Below are 21,566 nucleotides of genomic sequence, written 5' to 3'. Positions count from 1 at the left end.
GTCCCAGGGTCCTTAGCTTAGTGATGAGCTTTGTGGGCACTATGGTGTTGAATGCTAAGCTGTAGTCAATGAAAAGCTTTCTCACATAGGTGTTCCTTTTGTCCAGGTGGGAAAGAGCAGTGTGGAGTGCAATTGAGATTGCGTCATCTGTGGATCTGCTGGGGAAAACAGTGAATTGGAGTGGGTCTAAGGTTTCTGGGATGATGATGTTGATGTGAGCCATGACCAGCCTTTCAAAGCACTTCATGGCTACAGACGTGAGTGCTACGGGGCGGTAGTCATTTAGGCAGGTAACCTTGGCGTTCTTGGGCACACTATGGTGACTATGGTGGTCTGCTTGAAATATATAGGTATTACAGACTCGGTCAGGGAGAGGTTAAAAATGTTGGTCCGTGTATGCTCTGAGTACACGTCCTGGTAATTCGTCTGGCCAAGCGGCTTTGTGAATATTGACCAGTTTAAAGGTATTACTCACATCGGCTATGGAAAGCATGATCACACAGTCATCCGGAACAGCTGGTGCTCTCATGCATGCTTCAGTGTAGTTTGCCTCAACGTGAGCATAAAAGACATTTAGCCCTCCTGGGAGACTCGCGTCACTGGGCAGCTCGTAGCTGGGTTTCCCTTTGTAGTCCGTAATAGTTTGCAAGCCCTGCCACATCCGACTATCGTCAGAGCCGGTGTAGTAGGTTTCAATCTTAGTCCTGTATTGACGCTTTGCCTTTTTGATGGCTTGTCTGAGCGCATAGTGGGATTTTTTATTAGTGTCCCACTCCTTGAAAGCGGCAGCTCTAGTCTTTAGCTCTGTGCAGATGTTGCCTGTAATCCATAGCTTCTGGTTGGGATATGTACCCACGGTCACTGTGGGGACAATATCATCGATGCCCTTATTGATGAAGAGGTTGACTGAGGTGGTATACTTCTCAATGCCATTGGATGAATCCTGGAACATATTCCAGTCTGTGCTAGCAAAACAGTCCTGTATCTTAGCATCTGCGTCATCTGACCAGATGCTAAGCTACAGGAGCGAGTCACTGGTACGTCCTGCTTTAGTTTTTGCTAGTAAGCAGGAATAAGAAGGATAGAATTATGGTCAGATTTGCAGGGAGAGATTTGTGTGCATCTCTGTGTGTGGAGTAAAGGTGGTCTAGAGTTTTTTCCCCTCTAGTTGCACATGTGACATGCTGGTAGAAATGTGGTTAAACAGACTTAAGTTTTCCTGCATTAAAGTCCCCGGGCACTAGGAGTGACGCTTCTGCTTTCTTGTTTGCTTATGGCCTTATACAGCTTGTTGAGTGCGGTCCTAGTGCCAGCATCAGTTTGTGGTGGTAAATAGACAGCTACAAAAAATGTAGATGTGTCACGTTCCTGACCTGTTTTCTGTTAGTCTGTGTATGTGTTAGCTGGTCAGGACGTGAGTTTGGGTGGGCAGTCTATGTTTTCTGTTTCTATGTTGGTTTAAGGGTGACCTGATATGGCTCTCAATTAGAGGCAGGTGGTTTTCATTTCCTCTGATTGAGAGCCATATTAAGGTAGGTGTTTTCACACTGTTTGTTTGTGGGTGGTTGTCTCCTGTGTCAGTATGTATGTTCGTGCCACACGGGACTGTAGCGTTTGTTTGTAGTCGTGTACCTGTTCGTGCGTTCTTCACGTTATATGTAAGTTCGTGTCCAGGTCTGTTTTCATCGTTTATTTGTTTTGTAGTTGATTCAAGTATAGTTCGTTTTCTGTCTACGTCGTGTTTGTTGTTTTGTCGTGTCTTAAATAAATCATGTCATCATACCTCGCTGCACATTGGTCTTCAGATCCCTCTCTCCTCTCCTCGTCTGAGGAGGAGGAGGATTTAGAGTATCGTTACAAGATGAAAACTCTCTAGGTAGATAGTGTGGTCTACAGCTTATTATGAGGTACTCTACCTCAGGCGAGCAAAATCTTGAGACATCCTTAATATTAGAGATTGCGCACCAGCTGTTATTGACAAATAGATACAGACCACCACCCCTTTTCTTACCGGAGGTAGCTGTTCTGTCTTGCCAATGCACGGAAAACCCAGCCAGGTCCTGAGGCAGCAAAGCATCCCCAAACCATCTCGTCCAAAAAGTTGATTCAAGTAAACACTGCATTCCACAGTAAGAACCTTATACCAACTTACAAGCATGGTAGTGGCGGTGTGATGGTTTGGGGATACTTTGCTGCCTTCAGGACCTGGACGACTTGCCTTAATAGAAGGAATCATGAATTCTGCTCTGTATCAGAAAATTCAACAGGAAAATGTCAGGCCATCTGTCGGTGAGCTGAAGTTAAAGCGCAGCTGAGTCATGAAGCAAGACATTTATCCAAAACACACAATCAAGTCTACATGAAAATGGCTAAAAAGCAACATATTTGATGTTTTGGAATGGCCTAGTCCAGACCTAATCCCAATTGAGATGTTGTGGCAGGACTTGAAATGAGCAGTTCATGCTTAAAATCCAACCAATGTCGCTGAGATAAAGCAGTTCTGCATGGAAGAGTGGGCCAAAAGTGATGTGAGAGACTAATCAACACTACAGGAAGTGTTTGGTTGGAGTCATTACAGCTAAAGGTGGCACAACTAGTTATTGAGTGTAAGGCAATTACTTTTTCACACTGGGGCATTTGGGTGTTGCATATCTTTGTTTATTAAATAAATTAAATAAGTATTGTTGTGTTAATTGTTCACACAGGTTCCCTGTATTAGATAGTGGGTTTTGGTTGAAGATCTGATAATAGTCAGTATCAAAAATACACAAAAGTAGATACAATTAGAAAGGAGGCAAATACTTTTTCACAGCACTGTTGTCACGATCGTCAACGGGAGAGAGAGAGGACCAAGGCGCAGCGCGTGAAAAATACATCTTCTTTTTAATATAAGAAGGAAAAACAAAACAAACCAACAAAAACAGACGACCGTGAAGCTATACAAATATAAATGCTGACACAAAACACTTCAACATAGACAATTCCCCACAAACAGCTAAAGCCTATGGTTGCCTTAAATATGGCTCCCAATCAGAGACAACAATAACCAGCTGTCTCTAATTGAGACCCAATTCAGGCAACCATAGACTTTCCTAGATACCTACACTCAACCATAGACACAGCTAGACTTCTATACTAAACATAAACCCAACTACTCTAATAAACCCCCTAAACTTTACAACCACCATAGACACTACAAAAAACACATACATTCCCCATGTCACACCCTGACCTAACTAAAATAATTAAGAAAACAAAGAATACTAAGGCCAGGGCGTGACAACTGTAAGTGTCGATATGACAGCAGTCAAAAATAGTCCCTTATTGTCAGTTATTGGACACATTATTCATACCCTCACTTGTGCTCTCAGTATGGTGTGCGTCTTCACGCAATGGCATCAGTTGGATCTCATTTAGCTGTTATCCCTGTCCTAACCGTTGAGAAAAATCTTCATCACATTCACTTGCTTGCAACACTTCCCACAAACACGGCGCTTGCAGGTGACACAGGGGTGTTCCGAGTGCCTCTGCCCACCACAATAAAATGGCTCGCCCTGTTCGTCATTCAAAATTGGTGATTACATAATAATGCAAAGTTCGCTTCCCCTCGCTCATCAACTCACCCATCATACTTCACTGATTTTATCTGTTGCTTTATGTGTGAAATTTGTTTTGATATAGTTTAGGTTCAGTTTCGAGGCAATTATCAGAGTGATTATCAACTGGGCAGGGCACCTTCAACTGTCGGGTGTAGGAGGGGCAGCGGGGAAAACCATTCAAAAAATGACATATCCTCCTAAAACTGGTTATAACACCAGTTCTGTTTGTGATGTTAAGATTCTAACAACGATGGTGCATTATATAGACTTATTTAGGTAAACCCAAGGATGGGGGGGACATGTAAATTAGTTTTGCGTCCACATGACGCTCTGTGCACTTCCAGTGTTAAAGCTGAGGAGAGAGGGACAACTAAAAAACGATTAGGCTACATCATAATCTGCTTCGACATGGTTTTGTGAAGGCGCCTCCGGGCTTAGGAGTCATTGTTGTTCTGAAAAACAATGACACCTAGGAGTGGCAAACTTTCCTGACATTACCTTTCTCCTGAACAAGGATGGGGACATACTTTACACACGTCCAAACAAGTCAAATCAAAGGCTCCATAGACAGCAGGAGGAGTAGAGGTAGGAAGTGGAGTCTATGTGCACTGGCATTATCTGGTTTAGCCTACCATCTGCCCATCACAACTGATTTAGGATTGACCGTTTCTTCCTAAATTATAATTGATAAATTCAACTTGGTCAGTTGGTTAAAGCTAGAATCCTTAGTTGCTACCTCCATTTTTGTACTTAACAACAAATTATATGTACCCATTGATTCTTGTAGAATATGAATTATAAATGCCGTGCATTTATAGGTCGCAATTCAACAGCTCAAACACGAGACGTATGTAGCAGGGTCTACAGTCAATCACGGATTACAAAAAGAAAACCAGCCCCGTTGCGTACATCGACGTCCTGCTCCCAGACAAACTAAACAACTTCTTTGCTCGCTTTGAGGACAATACAGTGCAACTGACACGGCCCGTTACCAAAAGCCTGTGGGCTCTCCTTCTCCGTGGCCAACGTGAGTAAAACATTTAAACGTGTTAACCCTTGCAAGGCTACCGGCCCAGACGGCATCTCTAGCCACGTCCTCAGAGCATGCGCAGACCAGCTGGCTGGTGTGTTTACGGACATATTCAATTAATCCATGTCCCAGTCTGCTGTCCCCACATTCTTCAAGATGGCCACCATTGTTCCTGTTCCCAAGAAGCTAAGGTAACTGAACTAAATGACTATCGCCCTGTTGCACTCACTTCTGTCATCATGAAGTGCTTTGAGAGACTATTCAAGGATCATAGCACCTCCACCCTACCTGATACCCTAGACCCACTCCAATTTGCTTACCGCAAATAGGTCCACTGACAATGCAATCACCATCACACTGCACACTGCCCTATCCCATCTGGACAAGAGGAATACCTATGTAAGAATGCTGTTCATTGACTATAGCTCAGCATTTAACGCCATAGTACCCTCCAAGCTCATCATTAAGCTTGAGACCCTGGGTCTCGACCCCACCCTGTGCAACTGGGTCCTGGTCTTTCTGACGGGCCACCCCCCAGGTGGTGAAGGTAGGAAATAACATCTCCACCCCGCTGATCCTCAACACTGGGGCCCCACAAGGGTGCGTTCTCAGCCCTCTACTGTACTCCCTGTTCACCCATGATGGTGTGGCCATGCACGCTTCCAACTCAATCATCAAGTTTGCAGATGACACTACAGTGGTAGACTTGATTACCAACAACGACGAGATGACCTACAGGAGGAGGTGAGGGCCCTCGGAGTGTGGTGTCAGGAAAATAACCACTCACTCAACGTCAACAAAACAAAGGAGATGATTGTGGATTTCAGGAAAAAGCAGAGGAAGCAGCCCCCCATCCACATCGACGGGACAGTAGTGGAAAAGGTGGAAAGTTTGAAGTTCCTCGGCATACACATCACGGACAAACTGAAATGATTTTCTGAGGTGCTGACTTGTTGCACCCTCGACAACTACTGTGATTATTATTATTTGACCATGCTGGTCATTTATGAACATTTGAACATCTTGGCCATGTTCTGTTATAACCTCCACCCGGCACAGCCAGAAGAGGACTGGCCACCCCTCATAGCCTGGTTCCTCTCTAGGTTTCTTCCTAGGTTTTGGCCTTTCCAGGGAGTTTTTCCTAGCCACCGTGCTTCTACACCTGCATTGCTTGCTGTTTGGGGTTTTAGGCTGGGTTTCTGTACAGTACTTTGAGATATCAGCTGATGTAAGAACGGCTATATAAATACATTTGATTTGATTTGAAATGGTCCACCCACACAGACAGCGTGGTGAAGAAGGCGCAAAAGTGCCTCTTCAATCTCACGAGGCTGAAGAAATGTAGCTTGTCCCCTAAAACACTCACAAACATTTACAGATGCACAATCGAGAGCATCCTGTCGGGCTGTATCACCGCCTGGTACGGCAACTGCACCACCCTCATCTGTCCAGAGGGTGGTGCGGTCTGCACAACGCATCACCAGGGGCAAACTATCTGCCCTTCAGGACACCTACAGCACCCGATGTCACAGGAAGGCCAAAAGATCATCAAGGACAATAACCACCCGAGCCACTGCCTGTTCACCCCGCTATCATCCAGAAGGCGAGAAGGCGAGGTCAGTACAGGTACATCAAGGCTGGGATCGAGAGACTGAAAAACAGCTTCTATCTCAAGGCCATCAGACTGTTAAACAGCCATCACTAACATAGAGGGGCTGATGCCAACACACAGACTCAAATCTCTGGGCTTTGTTATTGTTTCAACTACAGATTCTAGCTTTAAAGGCTTAAAAGAACAATATGTGCAGGCTAGCCCAAAAGCATTACAAGGATTTTGGTCAGACAAGCATGGCTTACACAACCACAAAATTGGAGAGAGCAACTTATTTGCTACAAGGAAGATAGTTATTTTAGAGCTGTATGATTGGTCCCTCAATAACCTTGATACTGTAGTGTACATACTGGTAGAAATTGACCAATAGGCATATTCATGGGTGTCACGATCGTCGTCAGGGAAATGACCGGATCAAGGTGCAGCGTGGTGAGCGTACATATCTTTTTATTTGGAATGTCGCCAACAAAAACAAGCAACAACAAAAACGACCGTGCAGCTGACTAGGGCTATACAGGCCACTAACACAGACAACTACCCACAACTAAGGTGGAAAAACAGGCTGCCTAAGTATGATTCCCAATCAGAGACAACGATAGACAGCTGCCTCTGATTGGGAGCCACACTCGGCCAAACATACAGAAATACAAAACATAGAATGCCCACCCCACATCACACCCTGACCTAACCAAATAGAGAAATAAAACGGCTTTCTAAGGTCAGGGAGTGACAATGGGGGTACATGCGTGTCATTGAATTTTAAATACAGCACACAGAGCAAGTGAACAACTTGACAGCTAGGGGGAAAGAAGACTAAGAATGCTTTTAGACAGGCAGCCCAATTCTGATATCTTTTTTTTTGACCAATCACATTAGATGTTTTCACAGCAGATCTTTTTCAGAGCTGATCTGATTGATCAACAGACCAATTAGTGAGAGAAGAAAATTGGGCTGCCTGTCTAAACGCAGCCTAAAATGTCTGCTGTTTGTCACTGGGGCTGTCTGCTTAGACCTGACAAGACCCTGGAGGTCTGAAGGTGGTTTACAGAGGTCAGTGAGTAAAATGGAGCAATTATACTGTCTGTCCGGATCCTTTGAAGCCTAGTGCGTTCACTATAGCTCAAATCCACAGTTCAGTTAAATTCACAGAGCTAATGTGAGCGGACACCCTATAGAAGGGATCTCCTACTCCAAACCAATTGGCCAAAAGTAATCTGTCAATCATTTTAGATGATTCCATTTCATGTGGCCCACGCGTGGTTAATTAAGACAGTCTTAATTAAAACCGTCTTAATGATAAATGACAGTATGTTGAGAAAGCACATACGATCATGGGAACACTTTAAATGTGTGTTGTAATGAGTGTTGCAATGAGTAAAAAGTCTGTGTGGCACAAAGTGTGCATGAATTATGTCTGTCTGTTACTGTTTTTGCCTAGAGGACACAACACCTTATTCTATTTCCCCATCAGGTAATGAGCTGATGTACAGATGAGGAAGCCATGCGGGCTTGAATAGAACTGCTAAGTAATTAGCCACTGGGCACAGATATCAATTCAACATCTATTCCACGTTGGTTCAATATCATTTAATTGAAATGACGTGGAAACAATGTTGATTCAACCAGTGTGTGCCCATTGGGTAGTAGTTCAGTAGCCATCTGTCAGCGCGCTGTGTCACTCATGAACAGGCGGAAAGTGTAGGGACGTGACAGGGACCTCCATCACAACTGTGTGAAGGCCAACGAAATTAAAGCATGTTGACAAACCAGCTAACATCAACCCACTCTGACCTTAAAAATGATCACATGATAGAGAGAGAGATAGACAGGGAGGTAGAGCAATTACAGTAAAGATACTCTCAGCCCTTCAAATTCAACCTGCTTTCAAAGCCAGTTCCACTGCATCTTTTCATTGTTCCCCTCTAATCAGGGACAGGTTTAGACCTGGGACACCAGGTGTGTGCAATTATCAAGTAGAACAGAAAACCAGCAGGCTCCAGATCTTCTAGGTTAAGAGTTGAAAAACCCTGCTCTAAACTATGCTTGGGTAACTTTCAGAAATGCGGCAAAACCTGTAAGCATTAAAACCAAAGGGGGAATTATAGGTCTAAAATAAATAGGTATTTTTTAATTGGGCAAAGCTATGATTATGAGGGTGGGGATGGGGAATGTGCTCCTCTCCAATCTTGTTCACCTGAAAGGCTATTCATGTTTTTTGAATGGAACATCGTACAGCGGTTTTCATTAGAATGTACATATTGTTTTGAATGGACCAGGTGGCTCCCTTGGAAAAGCTCATGTGTCACGCCCTGACCATAGAGAGCTGTTTATTCTCTATGTTGGTTAGGTCGGAGTGTGATTAAGGGTGGGTTATCTAGGGGAATTGTATGTCTATGTTGACCTGGTGTGGTTCCCAATCAGAGGCAGCTGTTTATCGTTGTCTCTGATTGGGGATCATATTTAGGTAGCCATTTCCCCATTGTGCTTTGTGGGATCTTGTCTATGTATAGTTGCCTGTGAGCATTATATTTAGCTACACGTTTCGTTTGTTCGCTTTCTTGTTTTTTTCTTTGAGTTTTCTCTTCCTAATAAATATAATGGAAACGTATCACGCTGCATCTTGGTCCAATCATTATGACGATCGTGACAGAAGATCCCACCACAAACGGACCAAGCAGCGTGGCCAGGAGGAGCAGGTATCCTGGGCCTGGGAGGATATCCAGGAGGTAAAGACATCCTGGACTTGGGAGGAGCTTTGGCAGGAGACGAAAGCCTTCCATGGAAGCAGACGCAAGCGGTGAAGGAAGGACAATGACGACACCGGGATTCGCGGCCACGACGGAAGCCCGAGAGGCATCCTCAAAAATGTTTTGGGGGTGGCACACGGAGTGGGCGGCAAAGCCGAGGTGCGAGTCTGAGAGCGAAGAGGAATATTGGGATAGACTGAGCGAGGAGTATTGTGAGATAGTTGAGGGGAGTGATGAGGTAGAGTGGATGGTTTGGTGTCTGGAACAAGACAGTTGCCGTGAGGAGCGTGGGACCAGTCAGGCACCATGTTTTGCGGAGAAACGCAATGTGTCGCCAGTGCGCCTTCACAGCCCAGTGCGCCCTGCACTTGCCGGGGTAAAGTGAGCATCCAGCCAGGACGGGTTGTGCCAGCTCTACGCTCTAGACCTCCAGTGCGCCTCCACAGTCCAGTACGTCCTGTGCCTCACCCCGCACTCGCCCTGAGGTGTGTGTCATCAGCCTGGTGCCACGCATCAGGCCTCCAGTGCGCTTACACAGTCCAGAGCTTCCGGCGACAGTTCCCAGTCCAGAGCTTCCGGCCGGCGACAGTTCCCAGTCCAGAGCTTCCGGCCGGCGACAGTTCCCAGTCCAGAGCTTCCGACCGGCGACAGTTCCCAGTCCAGAGCTTCCGACCGGCGACAGTTCCCAGTCCAGAGCTTCCGGCGACAGTTCCCAGTTCAGAGCTTCCGGCGACAGTTCCCAGTCCAGAGCTTCCGGCGACAGTTCCCAGTCCAGAGCTTCCGACCGGCGACAGTTCCCAGTCCAGAGCTTCCAACCGGCGACAGTTCCCAGTCCAGAGCTTCCGGCGACAGTTCCCAGTCCAGAGCTTCCGGCGACAGTTCCCAGTCCAGAGCTTCCGGCGACAGTTCCCAGTCCAGAGCTTCCGGCGACAGTTCCCAGTCCAGAGCTTCCGGCGACGTTTCACAGTCCGGAACCTCCTACGACAGTCCAGTCCAGAACCTCCTACGATGGTCCGCGGTCCGGAACCTCCTACGACGGTCCGCGGTATGGAACCTCCAGAGACAGACCGGATCCTCCTGAGACGGTCCCACATGACCTGACCACATGACTGAACAGTAGTCCAGGTGCCACAAAACCAGGTCATGTAGGACCTGCCTTGTTTATAGTGTTGTTAAGAAGGCAGAGCAGCGCTTTATTATGGACAGACTTCTCCCCATCTTAGCTACTGTTGAATCAATATATTTTCACCATTACAGTTTATAATCCAGGGTTACTCCAAGCAGTTTAGTCAGCTCAACTTGCTCAATTTCCACATTATTCATTACAAGATGTACAGTAGTTGAGGTTTAGGGTTTAGTGAATGATTTGTCTCAAATACAATGCTTTGAGTTTTGGAAATATTTAGGATTAACTTATTTTTTTGCTACCCATTCCAAAACTACCTACAAGTCTTTGTTAAGTGTTGCAGTCATTTCAGTCACTGTAGTAGCTGACATGTGTAGTGTTGAGTCATCCGCATACATAGACACACTGGCCTTACTCAAAGCCAGTGGCTAGTCGTTTGTAAAGATTGAAAAAAAGCAAGGGGCCTAAACAGCTACCCTTGGGAATTCCTGCTTCTACCTGGATTATGTTTGAGATGCTTCCATTAAAGAACACCCTCTGTGTTCTGTTAGACAAGAAACTCTTCATCCACATTATAGCAGGAGATGTAAAGCCATAACACATACGTTTTTCCAGCAGCAGACTATGATCAATAATGTCAAAAGCTGCACTGAAGTTTAACAAGACAGCCCCCACAATCATTTTATCATCAATTTCTCTCAGCCAATAATCAGTCATTTGTGTAAGTGCTGTGCTTGTTGAGTGTCCTTCGCTATACGCATGCTGAAAGTCTATGGTCAATTTGTTTACTGTGAAATAACATTGTATCTGGTCAAACACAATTTTTCCAGAAGTTTACTAAGGGTTGGTAACAGGCTGATTGGTCGGCTATTTGAGCCAGTAAAGGGGGGCTTTACTATTGTTATGTGTCACACGCAGTCACATACACAAGATCACTTTCTCAAAGTGTAAACAATTGGGTTATTCTGAGGTTGACGACATAATATATATCACAACAGGGATTGAAAGATAAGGGATGATAAGTGTATTGCATTTGAATGTTTCATTTTCCTAAAACAGCTATGAAGGCATAATAACATACAGTACGTACGTAGAACTACGAAGGTGTGTTAGTAAGTCATTAATTAGCCTACCCACACAGATATACCATAACCACAGTATGGCAAAGGCTATATAGAAAATGATAACTAAACATGACTTGCAGCATTCCGTCACATATAATCATACAGCATAATGAACATATAATAGAGTTTGATTTCACAAAAAACGGATCGATTCAATTCAAAGGTGAAAAGTACCTCAGCATGAGGTACCGTTAGGGACAAGTAATTAGAACCACGGCAGTTTGTGGTTGCTTTCTATTTGACTAGCTAATCATATCATTGCAATTGTCTTATACTAGTGGACACGTCTGTGAAAACAGCTCCATAGAGGGATGGCGAAGACAGGTTGTGTTTACGCTCAACATCTGGGAAACACCTAGGTCGTGATTCACACTTTGCACCTGTTGACAAAATACCAGAGACTTGAGTTTGACGGGAGAAGACGTCTAGTGGCCCGTATATCAACACTGGCCTACGGCAGAAGCCAAACATGAACCCAGTTTTCTGTGTCTGTCACCCCCTGGCCTTATTATTCTTTGTGTTCTTGATTATTTTAGTTAGGTCAGGGTGTGACATGGGTAATGTTTATGTTTTGTTGGTTTTGGATGTTTATTTGGTAAAGGGGTTATGGGGTGTAAAATATGGTTTTGTGTTTAGTGTAGATGTCTAGCGTTGTCTATGTTGGTGAGTGATCTAGAAGAGTCTATGGTTACCTGAATGAGTTCCCAATTAGAGACAGCTGATGTCGGTTGTCTCTGATTGGGAGCCTTATTTAGGGTAGCCATAGGCTCTCATTAATTGTGGGTAATTGTCTATGTCAGAACGTTTGTAGCCTGTCTGTCTATGCACAACGTTTGTAGCTTCACGGTCGTTTTGTTATTTTGTATAGTTTGTATTAAGTGTTCGTCTTTCATTTAAATAAATTCATTATGACTGCATACCTTGACGCATATTGGTCCGACCCATGCTTCTCCTCTTCAGACGAAGAGGAGGAGAACGATCGTGACAGAATTACCCACCATAGGAGCAAACGGCATGGAAGGCGGCAACAGGACCTACCCATAAAGGATTTCTGGACATGGGAGGAGATACTGGATGGTAAGGGGCCGTGGGATCAACCTGGAGAATATCGCCTCCCTCGTGAAGAGCTGGAGGCAGCGAAAGCCGAGAGGAGGCGATATGAGGAGGCAGCACGGAGACAAGGCTGGAAGCCCGTGAGTACAACCCAAAAATTTCTTGGGGGGGGCCTAAAAGGGAGTGTCGCGAAGTCAGGTAGGAAACCTGCGCCTACTCCCTGTACTTACCGTTGAGAGCGAGAGTACGGGCAGACACCGTGTTACGCAGTAGAGCGCACGGTGTCTCCTGTACGCGTGCATAGCCCGGTTCGGTACATTGCAGCTCCACGTATCGGCCGGGCTTAACGGAGCGTTGAGCCATATGTCATGAAGCCGGCCCAACGCATCTGGTCACCAGTGCGTCTCCTCGGGCCGGCGTACATGGCACCAGCCTTACGCATGGTGTCCCCGGTTCGCCTACATAGGCCGGTGCGGGTTATTCCACCTCCCCGCACTGGTCAGGCGACGGGGAGCATAGAACCAGGTAAGGTTGGGCAGGCTCGGCGTTCAAGGGAGCCAGTACGCCTGCACGGTCCGGTATTTCCGGCGCCACCTCCCCGCCCCAACCCAGTACCACCAGTGCCTCCTCCACGCACTAGTTATATGGTGCGTGTCTCCAGCCCTTTACCACCAGTGTCTAAACCACGCACCAAGCCTCCTGTGTGTCCCCAGAGTCCTGTGCGTCCTGTTGCTGCTCCCCGCACTAGCCCTGAGATGCGTGTCCCCAGCCCGGTGCCACCAGTCCCGGCACCACGCACCAGGCCTACAGTGCGCCTCAGCCGGCAGGAGTCTGCCGTCTGCACAGCATTGACTGAACTGCTCGTCTCCCCAGCGCCATCTGAGCCATCCGTCTCCCCAGCGCCATCTGAGCCATCCGTCTCCCCAGCGCCATCTGAGCCATCCGTCTGCAATGAGCCTGCAAAGCCGCCCGTCTGCCATGAGCCTGCAAAGCCGCCCGTCTGCCATGAGCCCACTGAGCCGTCCGCCAGACAGGAGCCGCTAGAGCCGCCAGCCAGACAGGAGCCGCTAGAGCCGTCCGTCAGACAGGATCTGCCAGAGCCGCCAACCAGACAGGATCTGCCAGAGCCGCCAACCAGACAGGATCTGCCAGAGCCGCCAACCAGACAGGAGCAGCCAGATCAGTCAGCCAGCCATGAGCAGCCAGATCCGTCAGCTAGCCATGAGCAGCCAGATCCGTCAGCTAGCCATGAGCAGCCAGATCCGTCAGCTAGCCATGAGCAGCCAGATCCGTCAGCTAGCCATGAGCAGCCAGATCCGTCAGCTAGCCATGAGCAGCCAGATCCGTCAGCTAGCCATGAGCAGCCAGATCCGTCAGCTAGCCATGAGCAGCCAGATCCGTCAGCTAGCCATGAGCAGCCAGATCCGTCAGCTAGCCATGAGCAGCCAGATCCGTCAGCTAGCCATGAGCAGCCAGATCCGTCAGCTAGCCATGAGCAGCCAGATCCGTCAGCTAGCCATGAGCAGCCAGATCCGTCAGCCAGCCATGAGCAGCCAGATCCGTCAGCCAGCCATGAGCAGCCAGATCCGTCAGCCAGCCATGAGCAGCCAGATCCGTCAGCCAGCCATGAGCAGCCAGATCCGTCAGCCAGCCATGAGCAGCCAGATCAGTTAGCCAGCCATGAGCAGCCAGATCTGTCAGCCAGCCATGGGCTGTCCCTCAGTCCGGAGCTGCAGTCCCTCAGTCCGGAGCTGCAGTCCCTCAGTCCGGAGCTGCCATTCCTCAGTCCGGAGCTGCCCCTTACCCTGGAGCTGCCCCTTCCCCTGGTGCTGCCCCTTACCCTGGTGCTGCCCCTTACCCTGGTGCTGCCCCTTACCCTGGTGCTGCCCCTTACCCTGGTACTGTCCCTGACCCTGGTACTGCCCCTGACCCTGGTACTGCCCCTGACCCTGGTACTGCCTCTTACCCTGGTACTGCCCCTTAGTCTGGAACTGCCCCTGAATGCAATGGGGTTAATGTGGAGGGGGGTCGTTTGGAGGAGGCCTAGGAGGTGGTTAGGTACTGTGGTGACGTGGGGACTACGACCAGAGCCGGAGCCGCCACCGTGGAGGGGAGCCCACCCAGACCCTCCCCTAGACTGTGTATGGTGCGCCCGGAGTTCGCGCCTCAAGGGGGGGGTTATGTCACGCCCTGGCCTTATTATTCTTTGTGTTCTTGATTATTTTAGTTAGGTCAGGGTGTGACATGGGTAATGTTTATGTTTTGTTGGTTTTGGATGTTTATTTGGTAAAGGGGTTATGGGGTGTAAAATATGGTTTAGTGTAGATGTCTAGCGTTGTCTATGTTGGTGAGTGATCTAGAAGAGTCTATGGTTACCTGAATGAGTTCCCAATTAGAGACAGCTGATGTCGGTTGTCTCTGATTGGGAGCCTTATTTAGGGTAGCCATAGGCTCTCATTAATTGTGGGTAATTGTCTATGTCAGAACGTTTGTAGCCTGTCTGTCTATGCACAACGTTTGTAGCTTCACGGTCGTTTTGTTATTTTGTATAGTTTGTATTAAGTGTTCGTCTTTCATTTAAATAAATTCATTATGACTGCATACCTTGACGCATATTGGTCCGACCCATGCTTCTCCTCTTCAGACGAAGAGGAGGAGAACGATCGTGACAGTGTCAATCAGTTAATATCAATGGCATGTCAATCATTTTAATAAATGGCATGTCAATATTTCTGCATGCTATCTGTGCTAAATTAACTCAATATTAGGAAGGTGTTCCTAATGTTTCGTATGCTCAGTGTAAATTCTGTGTATTGTTTTGGCCATTCCACACATACCTGTACTGTGTGGGCAACCAACTATACCTTTGATGTGAAGTTTAGAGTACCTGTTAAAGATCATTGTAATTGTTATATCTCTCTTTCGCTCTCTCCTCTCTTCTCTCTCTCTCTCTCTCCTGAATGCCCTCTTGATTCAAGTGACATCTCTGAAACAAATCGACACACCTATTTGAATCTTTAACATCAAGTGGATATCAGGGTAACCATGTCATCAATTCATCAATCCAAAACATAGCCTACCAACATGAGCATGTCGTGTGGGCTAGCCTACTGTTCTACTACGTTAAGGGAGAGTAGGCTATTTTACTGTATCCTACATTTCCCGGTGACTAGAGGGAAAAGTAAACTTTTTGTGGCGGGATTCAGTCGTCAGTCATCTCTTAAAACGTAAGCTTCTGTCTTATCATGTTCATAACTTGCTCACCTGAGGTCTAACATGCCGTGACAGTTGTCATACTGTAAATGAAAGTGATAAACATGATGGAGGCAAAATGCCAGCTAACTCTCACGCGCACCACACCTTAGTGACCTTGTTTAATGAGCTGACTAAGGACACACCTGTTGGATGAATATCTTTTCACGTAAATAATTATCTCAATACGCCCTCCAGCCGCTCCCACCTCCAAGGGGGGTATATATTCTGCTACCAGGCTTGAACTGATTCACCACCAACTCTTCAAAGTACCACTCCGGGTTTTGTCATCTCTACATACCCATCATCACAACGTCGCCATGAGTGCTTTATCACTTCGCAGTTATGGAGGCAGCCGAAGCTCATCCTCCATGTCTCTCGGAGGAGGTTACCAGAGTCGCATCGCATCACAGGCACCAAGCATCTATGGAGGGGCAGGGGGACAGAGGGGCAGCGTATCTTATGCTTCAGGCACCAGGAGCGGTTTTGATCTGTCCAGTGCGCTTGGGGGTGACAATGGTAGTAATGGAGTGTCGGTCAACGATAAAGCTACCATGCAGAACCTCAACGACCGTTTGGCCACCTACCTGGAGAAGGTGCGCTCCTTGGAGACAGCGAATGCCCAGCTCGAGCGTCAAATCCGCGAGTGGTACGAGAAGAAGACACCGGTCACCAGAGATTACAGCAAATATGAAGCTATTCTTGTCGACCTGCGCAGCAAGGTGAGCATGTTTGGGGCATAATAAATAGAGTATATTGCTATATTGAGCGAGATTGATTTGATTACATTCTATTTCATCAACCTCACTATTTACTATTGAGTGTAGATAAAGTGTTCTATAATGACAAAAATACAAAAGGAAAATGTCTAAACATGTCTACTCTGGCAGGAACCAACATTTATTCTCAAATACAATTCAATTATGATTTACAAGACAAGTCATACCCTGAAGTTCATTGACTGGCTGCGTCATTGACTGAAGCTGTCATGTTGCAATAGAAGTGTGCCCTCGGGATGTGAATTTGTAAACCCTTGACTTTAATAGAGGAATCATACCAAGTTTACAGTAGTGATGGATTATAGGACTTAATTGCCATAAGTCTATTGTCTATTGAAAGAAATAATCTACCAAAAAAAGGGCATGGCATGTGAAACCTTCACTTCCATTTAACTTATCTCCCTGTCAACATTTATATTCACACTCATGCCGCCTGCATTACTTCTTTCAAAGGGGAGAGCCGCGATGATGACGTTGAAATGACTCATACCACTGTTCAATAGCATTTTGTATTATTGCATCTGATGGGATTCTAGTCATGCTTATTACTTTAATTTCCCATTCATAACTGTGTGGCCTTTGCCAGAGATAGGCTACAGTATATCTGTGTGGGTAGGAGGCTAATCAATTACTTACCAACACAATATTATAGCTCTGGTAGGCTACACTTTATCACACTTTAATAGTCTCTCATTACAGCTATTCATGATTATGGCTCAGAAGAATGCACCTTCATTGTTTTTGACAATCAAAAGCAAATGATGTAATCATTGTTTAAGCCTGACAGTTTGTAATTGTCTTCCTTTTTAATGTATCATGTACCAACCTGTTTTTTTGTCCTGTTCTCAGATCAGTGCTGCCACTCTGTGCAACGCCGGTATCCTCCTGCAGATAGACAATGCCAAACTGGCAGCAGAGGACTTCAAAGTCAAGTGAGTACAAAGGGTCTATATAAGATGGAAGCAGCAAACAACTGTTGAATTCACCTTAGAATAATGCTTTAAGTCAGGATTGGAATGGGAACTATACGTCACATATCAACTTTTGTCATGCAACTTGTATACCATTATTAGAGTATGAAGCCACTCCTAGTATAACATTACATGAAGGTCAACGTGTCCATGACGTGATGTTAAATGTCACATTACTGTACACCTTAGAAACATCATTAGCGGTAAACTGCACGTAAAGCTGGTCGGACTCGTTTTGTGCCATTTGGTATGTTTACTGTTGGCGGCAACTATTAATAATGCTGGTTAACTCGCGTGCGGCGTTTGTCCTTTTCCCTCTGGAAAGGTTCGAGAATGAACTGGTTATGCGTCAGTCGGTGGAGGCAGACATCTCTGGACTGAGGAGGGTTCTGGACGAGTTGACCATGTCCCGGTCAGACCTGGAGATGCAGATCGAGGGGCTGAAGGAGGAGCTGGTCTACCTCAAGAAGAACCACGAGGAGGTGGGTATTCCTCAGGGCTCTGTTAGGATCTTGGAAGCCCCTTTTTCATACCATATCCCCAACAGTCATGGCAATAGCAATAGCAAGACCTCCCCACATTTCCAATTTTTTAAATATTTTACCTAGATGAAAACAATGTGGTTGTGAGAGACGAATGGAGTTGTCTGAGACATAATTCATTCTCATTGCATGCCAAACAGTATTGTCTTTGGCTGTGTCAATGACAATGCAAACAACAGACCAAACAGACCTTGTTTGGAGTGTTTGCGCTGTCTCTGTTTGTGTAGCTTTAAAGCTGTCAGCAAATTTGTCACAAGCCCTGCAGCAGTATGGCATAGCCGTTAAAACCACACTTGAGATCACATGGTGGCAAGTCCTATTTGCTGTTGGATATACTTACCGTAGGACGGTTGTGCAGGATGTCAGAGAAGCTGACGGAAATACACCATGAACACTGTAACTAGGTTATGAAAGATGGGGACAGTTTGTGACACCCAAGTACCTAATTGATTTCTCATGTGGTTGAACCTGAGATACCAGTGCACCTCACCTGGCTGTGACCCAATTTGACCCCTCACCCCTGTGTAATTGTGCTAGACAATTTCTCTGTCTGGGACAGTAAAGTTGTATCAAATCTTTCCCGGGGACAACATACCCAGTGGCAACCTCCATTTGCCTCTCACCTGGTGTTGACCCTAGTTGACCTCTGTCATCACTCTGTGCCCCTTTATAGGAGATTGCTGCCATGCGGGCCCACATGAACGTCAGCTCAGTGAACGTGGAGGTGGACGCAGCACCCCAGCAGGACATGGCCAAGATGATGGAGGAGATCCGTACTCAGTACGAGGGTATCGCCGAGAAGAACCGCCGCGAAATGGAGACCTGGTACAAAGGCAAGGTGAGGAGAATGAGAGACCAACCTTGTCAAGGGAGAACCTCCATCTGTTCTGTTTTTAGATCATATAAAAATGGTTTAGTACATCTTAAGGTAGCCTAGTGGTTAGAGCGCTGGACTAGTAACCGAAAGGTTGCAAGATCAAATCCCCGAGCTGACAAGGTAAAAATCTGTCATTCTGCCCCCAAACAAGGCAGTGAACAAGGCACTGTTCCTAGACTGTCATTGAAAATAAGAAATTGTTCTCAACTGACTTGCCTAGTTAAATAAAGGTAAAATATCAGACCATAGATAATTAATTTTGTGCATATGTTCCTTTTGTCCGTCCCAGTTTGATGAGCTGAACAAGGTGGTGACCACCAGCACAGAGACCCTCCAGACGTCCCGCAGTGAGATCAACGAGCTCAAGAGGACCCTGCAAGCCCTGCAGATCGAGCTGCAGTCCCAGCTCAGCCTGGTGAGGAAACAAATAACCCCTCAACCCCCCTAACGTCACACCCCTCTCTGGCTCCTGGTTGTTGCTAGACGTATGAGTTAGAGCTAGACTAGGGTGTAATTACTGTCGAAGATTACTCAGAATTCGGAAATACATGACATTTACAAGATTCCACCTTCAGTTAAACAGTGCAGTAAAACTGACACCTCATAGTAAAACCATCATCATTTAGACCTCATAAATACATTCCTACCCTATCGGTTACATATGAGTCCTCAGGTTTCCCTTTTAGAAACGTTTAATGATGGATTAGTTCTGGAGAGAGAAGCAATCAGTCAACTCAGAACTTTGTAATTATCACAATAATAATAATACATTTCATCTTTGACAAGCTCTTCGATTGATGGATAGATGAAGTTGAGGATAACCGTTTTTTGTTATACCACAGCTGTGATCCTCAAAACTGAAATCTAAAAACACGTGCTCACCAGGAACTTCACCTCAATCATTCACTGATGTCAGTGTGGGTAGCCTAAATCAACCCCACTTGTTGAATCGTCTGAAGTCTTTAACCCTTCCTCTTCCTCCCTCTCTCCCTATAGAAATCAGCATCAGAGGGCCAGCTGAATGAGACCGAGTCCCGCTACAGCATGCAGCTGAACCAGCTCCAGGGCATGGTCAACAGCCTGGAGCAGGAGCTGGGTCGCATGAAGACGGACATCGAGAGGCAGGCCGGCGAGTACCGCATGCTCCTGGACATCAAGACCCGGCTGGAGATGGAGATCGCCGAGTACAGGAGGCTGCTGGACGGAGAGGATGTCGGGTAAGGAGAGGAGAGAAGGGTGCAGATCTCTAATTTGCATACCCAATGGGATTTACATGGGCTTCACTTACCCAATGTAAATGATTAATGGACGTTTACATACCCAATTACAAATTAACCACTAGCCTGTTAGCCCCTTCAGTATCCCCTACACTTTTGACACATAACCACCTGCTGTAGGCACTTTTGATCTAAAATGATTGGATACATGCAAGAACTATGGTTGTGAATATTGCTAGAGGGCAATATGGAGCAATCATCATTATGCTAATAACCTACAGTAGCCTATCATATCGTTACAGATCTACAAGAAGTGCCCAGGGGAAGGGGCCAGGGGTCAATTTAGAACTGGGCAATAAAGACTGTTACAGAGTAGAGAGAACAATGTAGAGTTGTTCAATAGGAAGGTAATTAACTCTTCGACTATCTTCTGCCCTCCAGGAGAGCTGTCATCACCAAGCAGGTTGAGATTGTTCAGGTCAAGAAACGTAAGTAGAGCGAGACCCTTTTCTATCATATCAAATTCCATATTGATTGAACCCAGCAGTAGTAATTGTGAAACGCTCTAGAATAAAAAGGATTTGGTTGATTTGAAGGTGTTAAGGTGCTGTCTGTTCTCATGGTTCTGTGCTTCTCCTCATTAGCTATGCCCAGCACTAAGTGTACTTACTAATGGTTATTTGTCCCTACGTTGTAGCTGAGCCAGTGGTGACAAAGCCGGTTGAGATTGTTCAGGTCAAGAAACGTAAGTAGGGCGAGACCCTTTTCTGTCATATCAAATTCCATATTGATTGAACCCAGCAGTAGTGATTGTGAAACGCTCTAGAATACAAAGGATTTGGTTGATTTGAAGGTGTTAAGGTGCTATCTGTTCTCATGGTTCTGTGCTTCTCCTCATTATCTATGCCCAACACTAAGTGTACTTACTAATGGTTATTTGTCCCTACTTTGTAGATGAGCCAGTGGTGACAAAGAGAGTGAGGATGGTGATCGAGGAGATAATCGATGGAAAGGTTGTCTCCCGTACAGAGGATGTGGATATGGAGGTGGCGAAAAAATAGTTCCCTTACCCACCCAAACCTACCTGTCATTAAAAGCCTGGTTCCACCTACAGCTAAAAGGAATACCAAGAATGTTAAAAATGTTACAATCTCCTCTGGATTGCATTGCTCTGGTGTTGCATGTATGCTCGTTGAATGTACAGAACCGTGCAATCTTTGATAAATTGACCATATTTGATATTTAAGTTGACTAAACAAACATGCTTTTTGAATATCGTTGTTGATCAAATGATAATTTATGACGTTTGGTTGAATTGTCCCTAAATACATAATAAAAGATATTTCAGTATCTACCGTATTTGATCATTGTCTATTTGTTTTGAGCATTATCTCTCAAATAATTTCCCCTCTCAGTCCACTGTCTTATCATTGGGAAGTAACATTGTTCAAAAGGGGATGATAAACATGATCAAATATCAAGGAACATTTAAAGAGAGGATTTTATGTCAGTCTATTTTATACTGTAGGTCAGGGGTGTCAAAATCATTCCATGTAGGGCCTAGTGTCTTTTTTTTTTTTTTTTTTTCCCCTTTCAATTAAGACCTAGACAACCAGGTGAAGGGAGTTCTTTACTAA

General features: G+C 45.9%; 1 protein-coding gene across 1 annotated transcript; it reads left to right on the top strand.

Moving 5' to 3' along the window:
* Positions 1 to 15,782: 15,782 nt before the first annotated feature.
* LOC129839581 (keratin, type I cytoskeletal 13-like) lies at positions 15,783 to 21,279 on the top strand. Its single transcript, XM_055907111.1, has 9 exons — positions 15,783 to 16,265; positions 17,172 to 17,254; positions 17,619 to 17,775; positions 18,509 to 18,673; positions 19,002 to 19,127; positions 19,709 to 19,929; positions 20,371 to 20,417; positions 20,627 to 20,674; positions 20,884 to 21,279. The coding sequence occupies exons 1-9, from the start codon at positions 15,864 to 15,866 to the stop codon at positions 20,988 to 20,990; spliced, it is 1,356 nt and encodes a 451-aa protein (XP_055763086.1). The 5' UTR covers positions 15,783 to 15,863; the 3' UTR covers positions 20,991 to 21,279.
* Positions 21,280 to 21,566: the final 287 nt, after the last annotated feature.

Source organism: Salvelinus fontinalis, chromosome 40 (assembly GCF_029448725.1).
Source record: "Salvelinus fontinalis isolate EN_2023a chromosome 40, ASM2944872v1, whole genome shotgun sequence".
NCBI classification, from domain to species: domain Eukaryota; kingdom Metazoa; phylum Chordata; class Actinopteri; order Salmoniformes; family Salmonidae; genus Salvelinus; species Salvelinus fontinalis.
The sequence above is the reverse complement of the archived record's forward strand: the minus strand, read 5'-3'. Positions and strand labels throughout refer to the sequence as shown.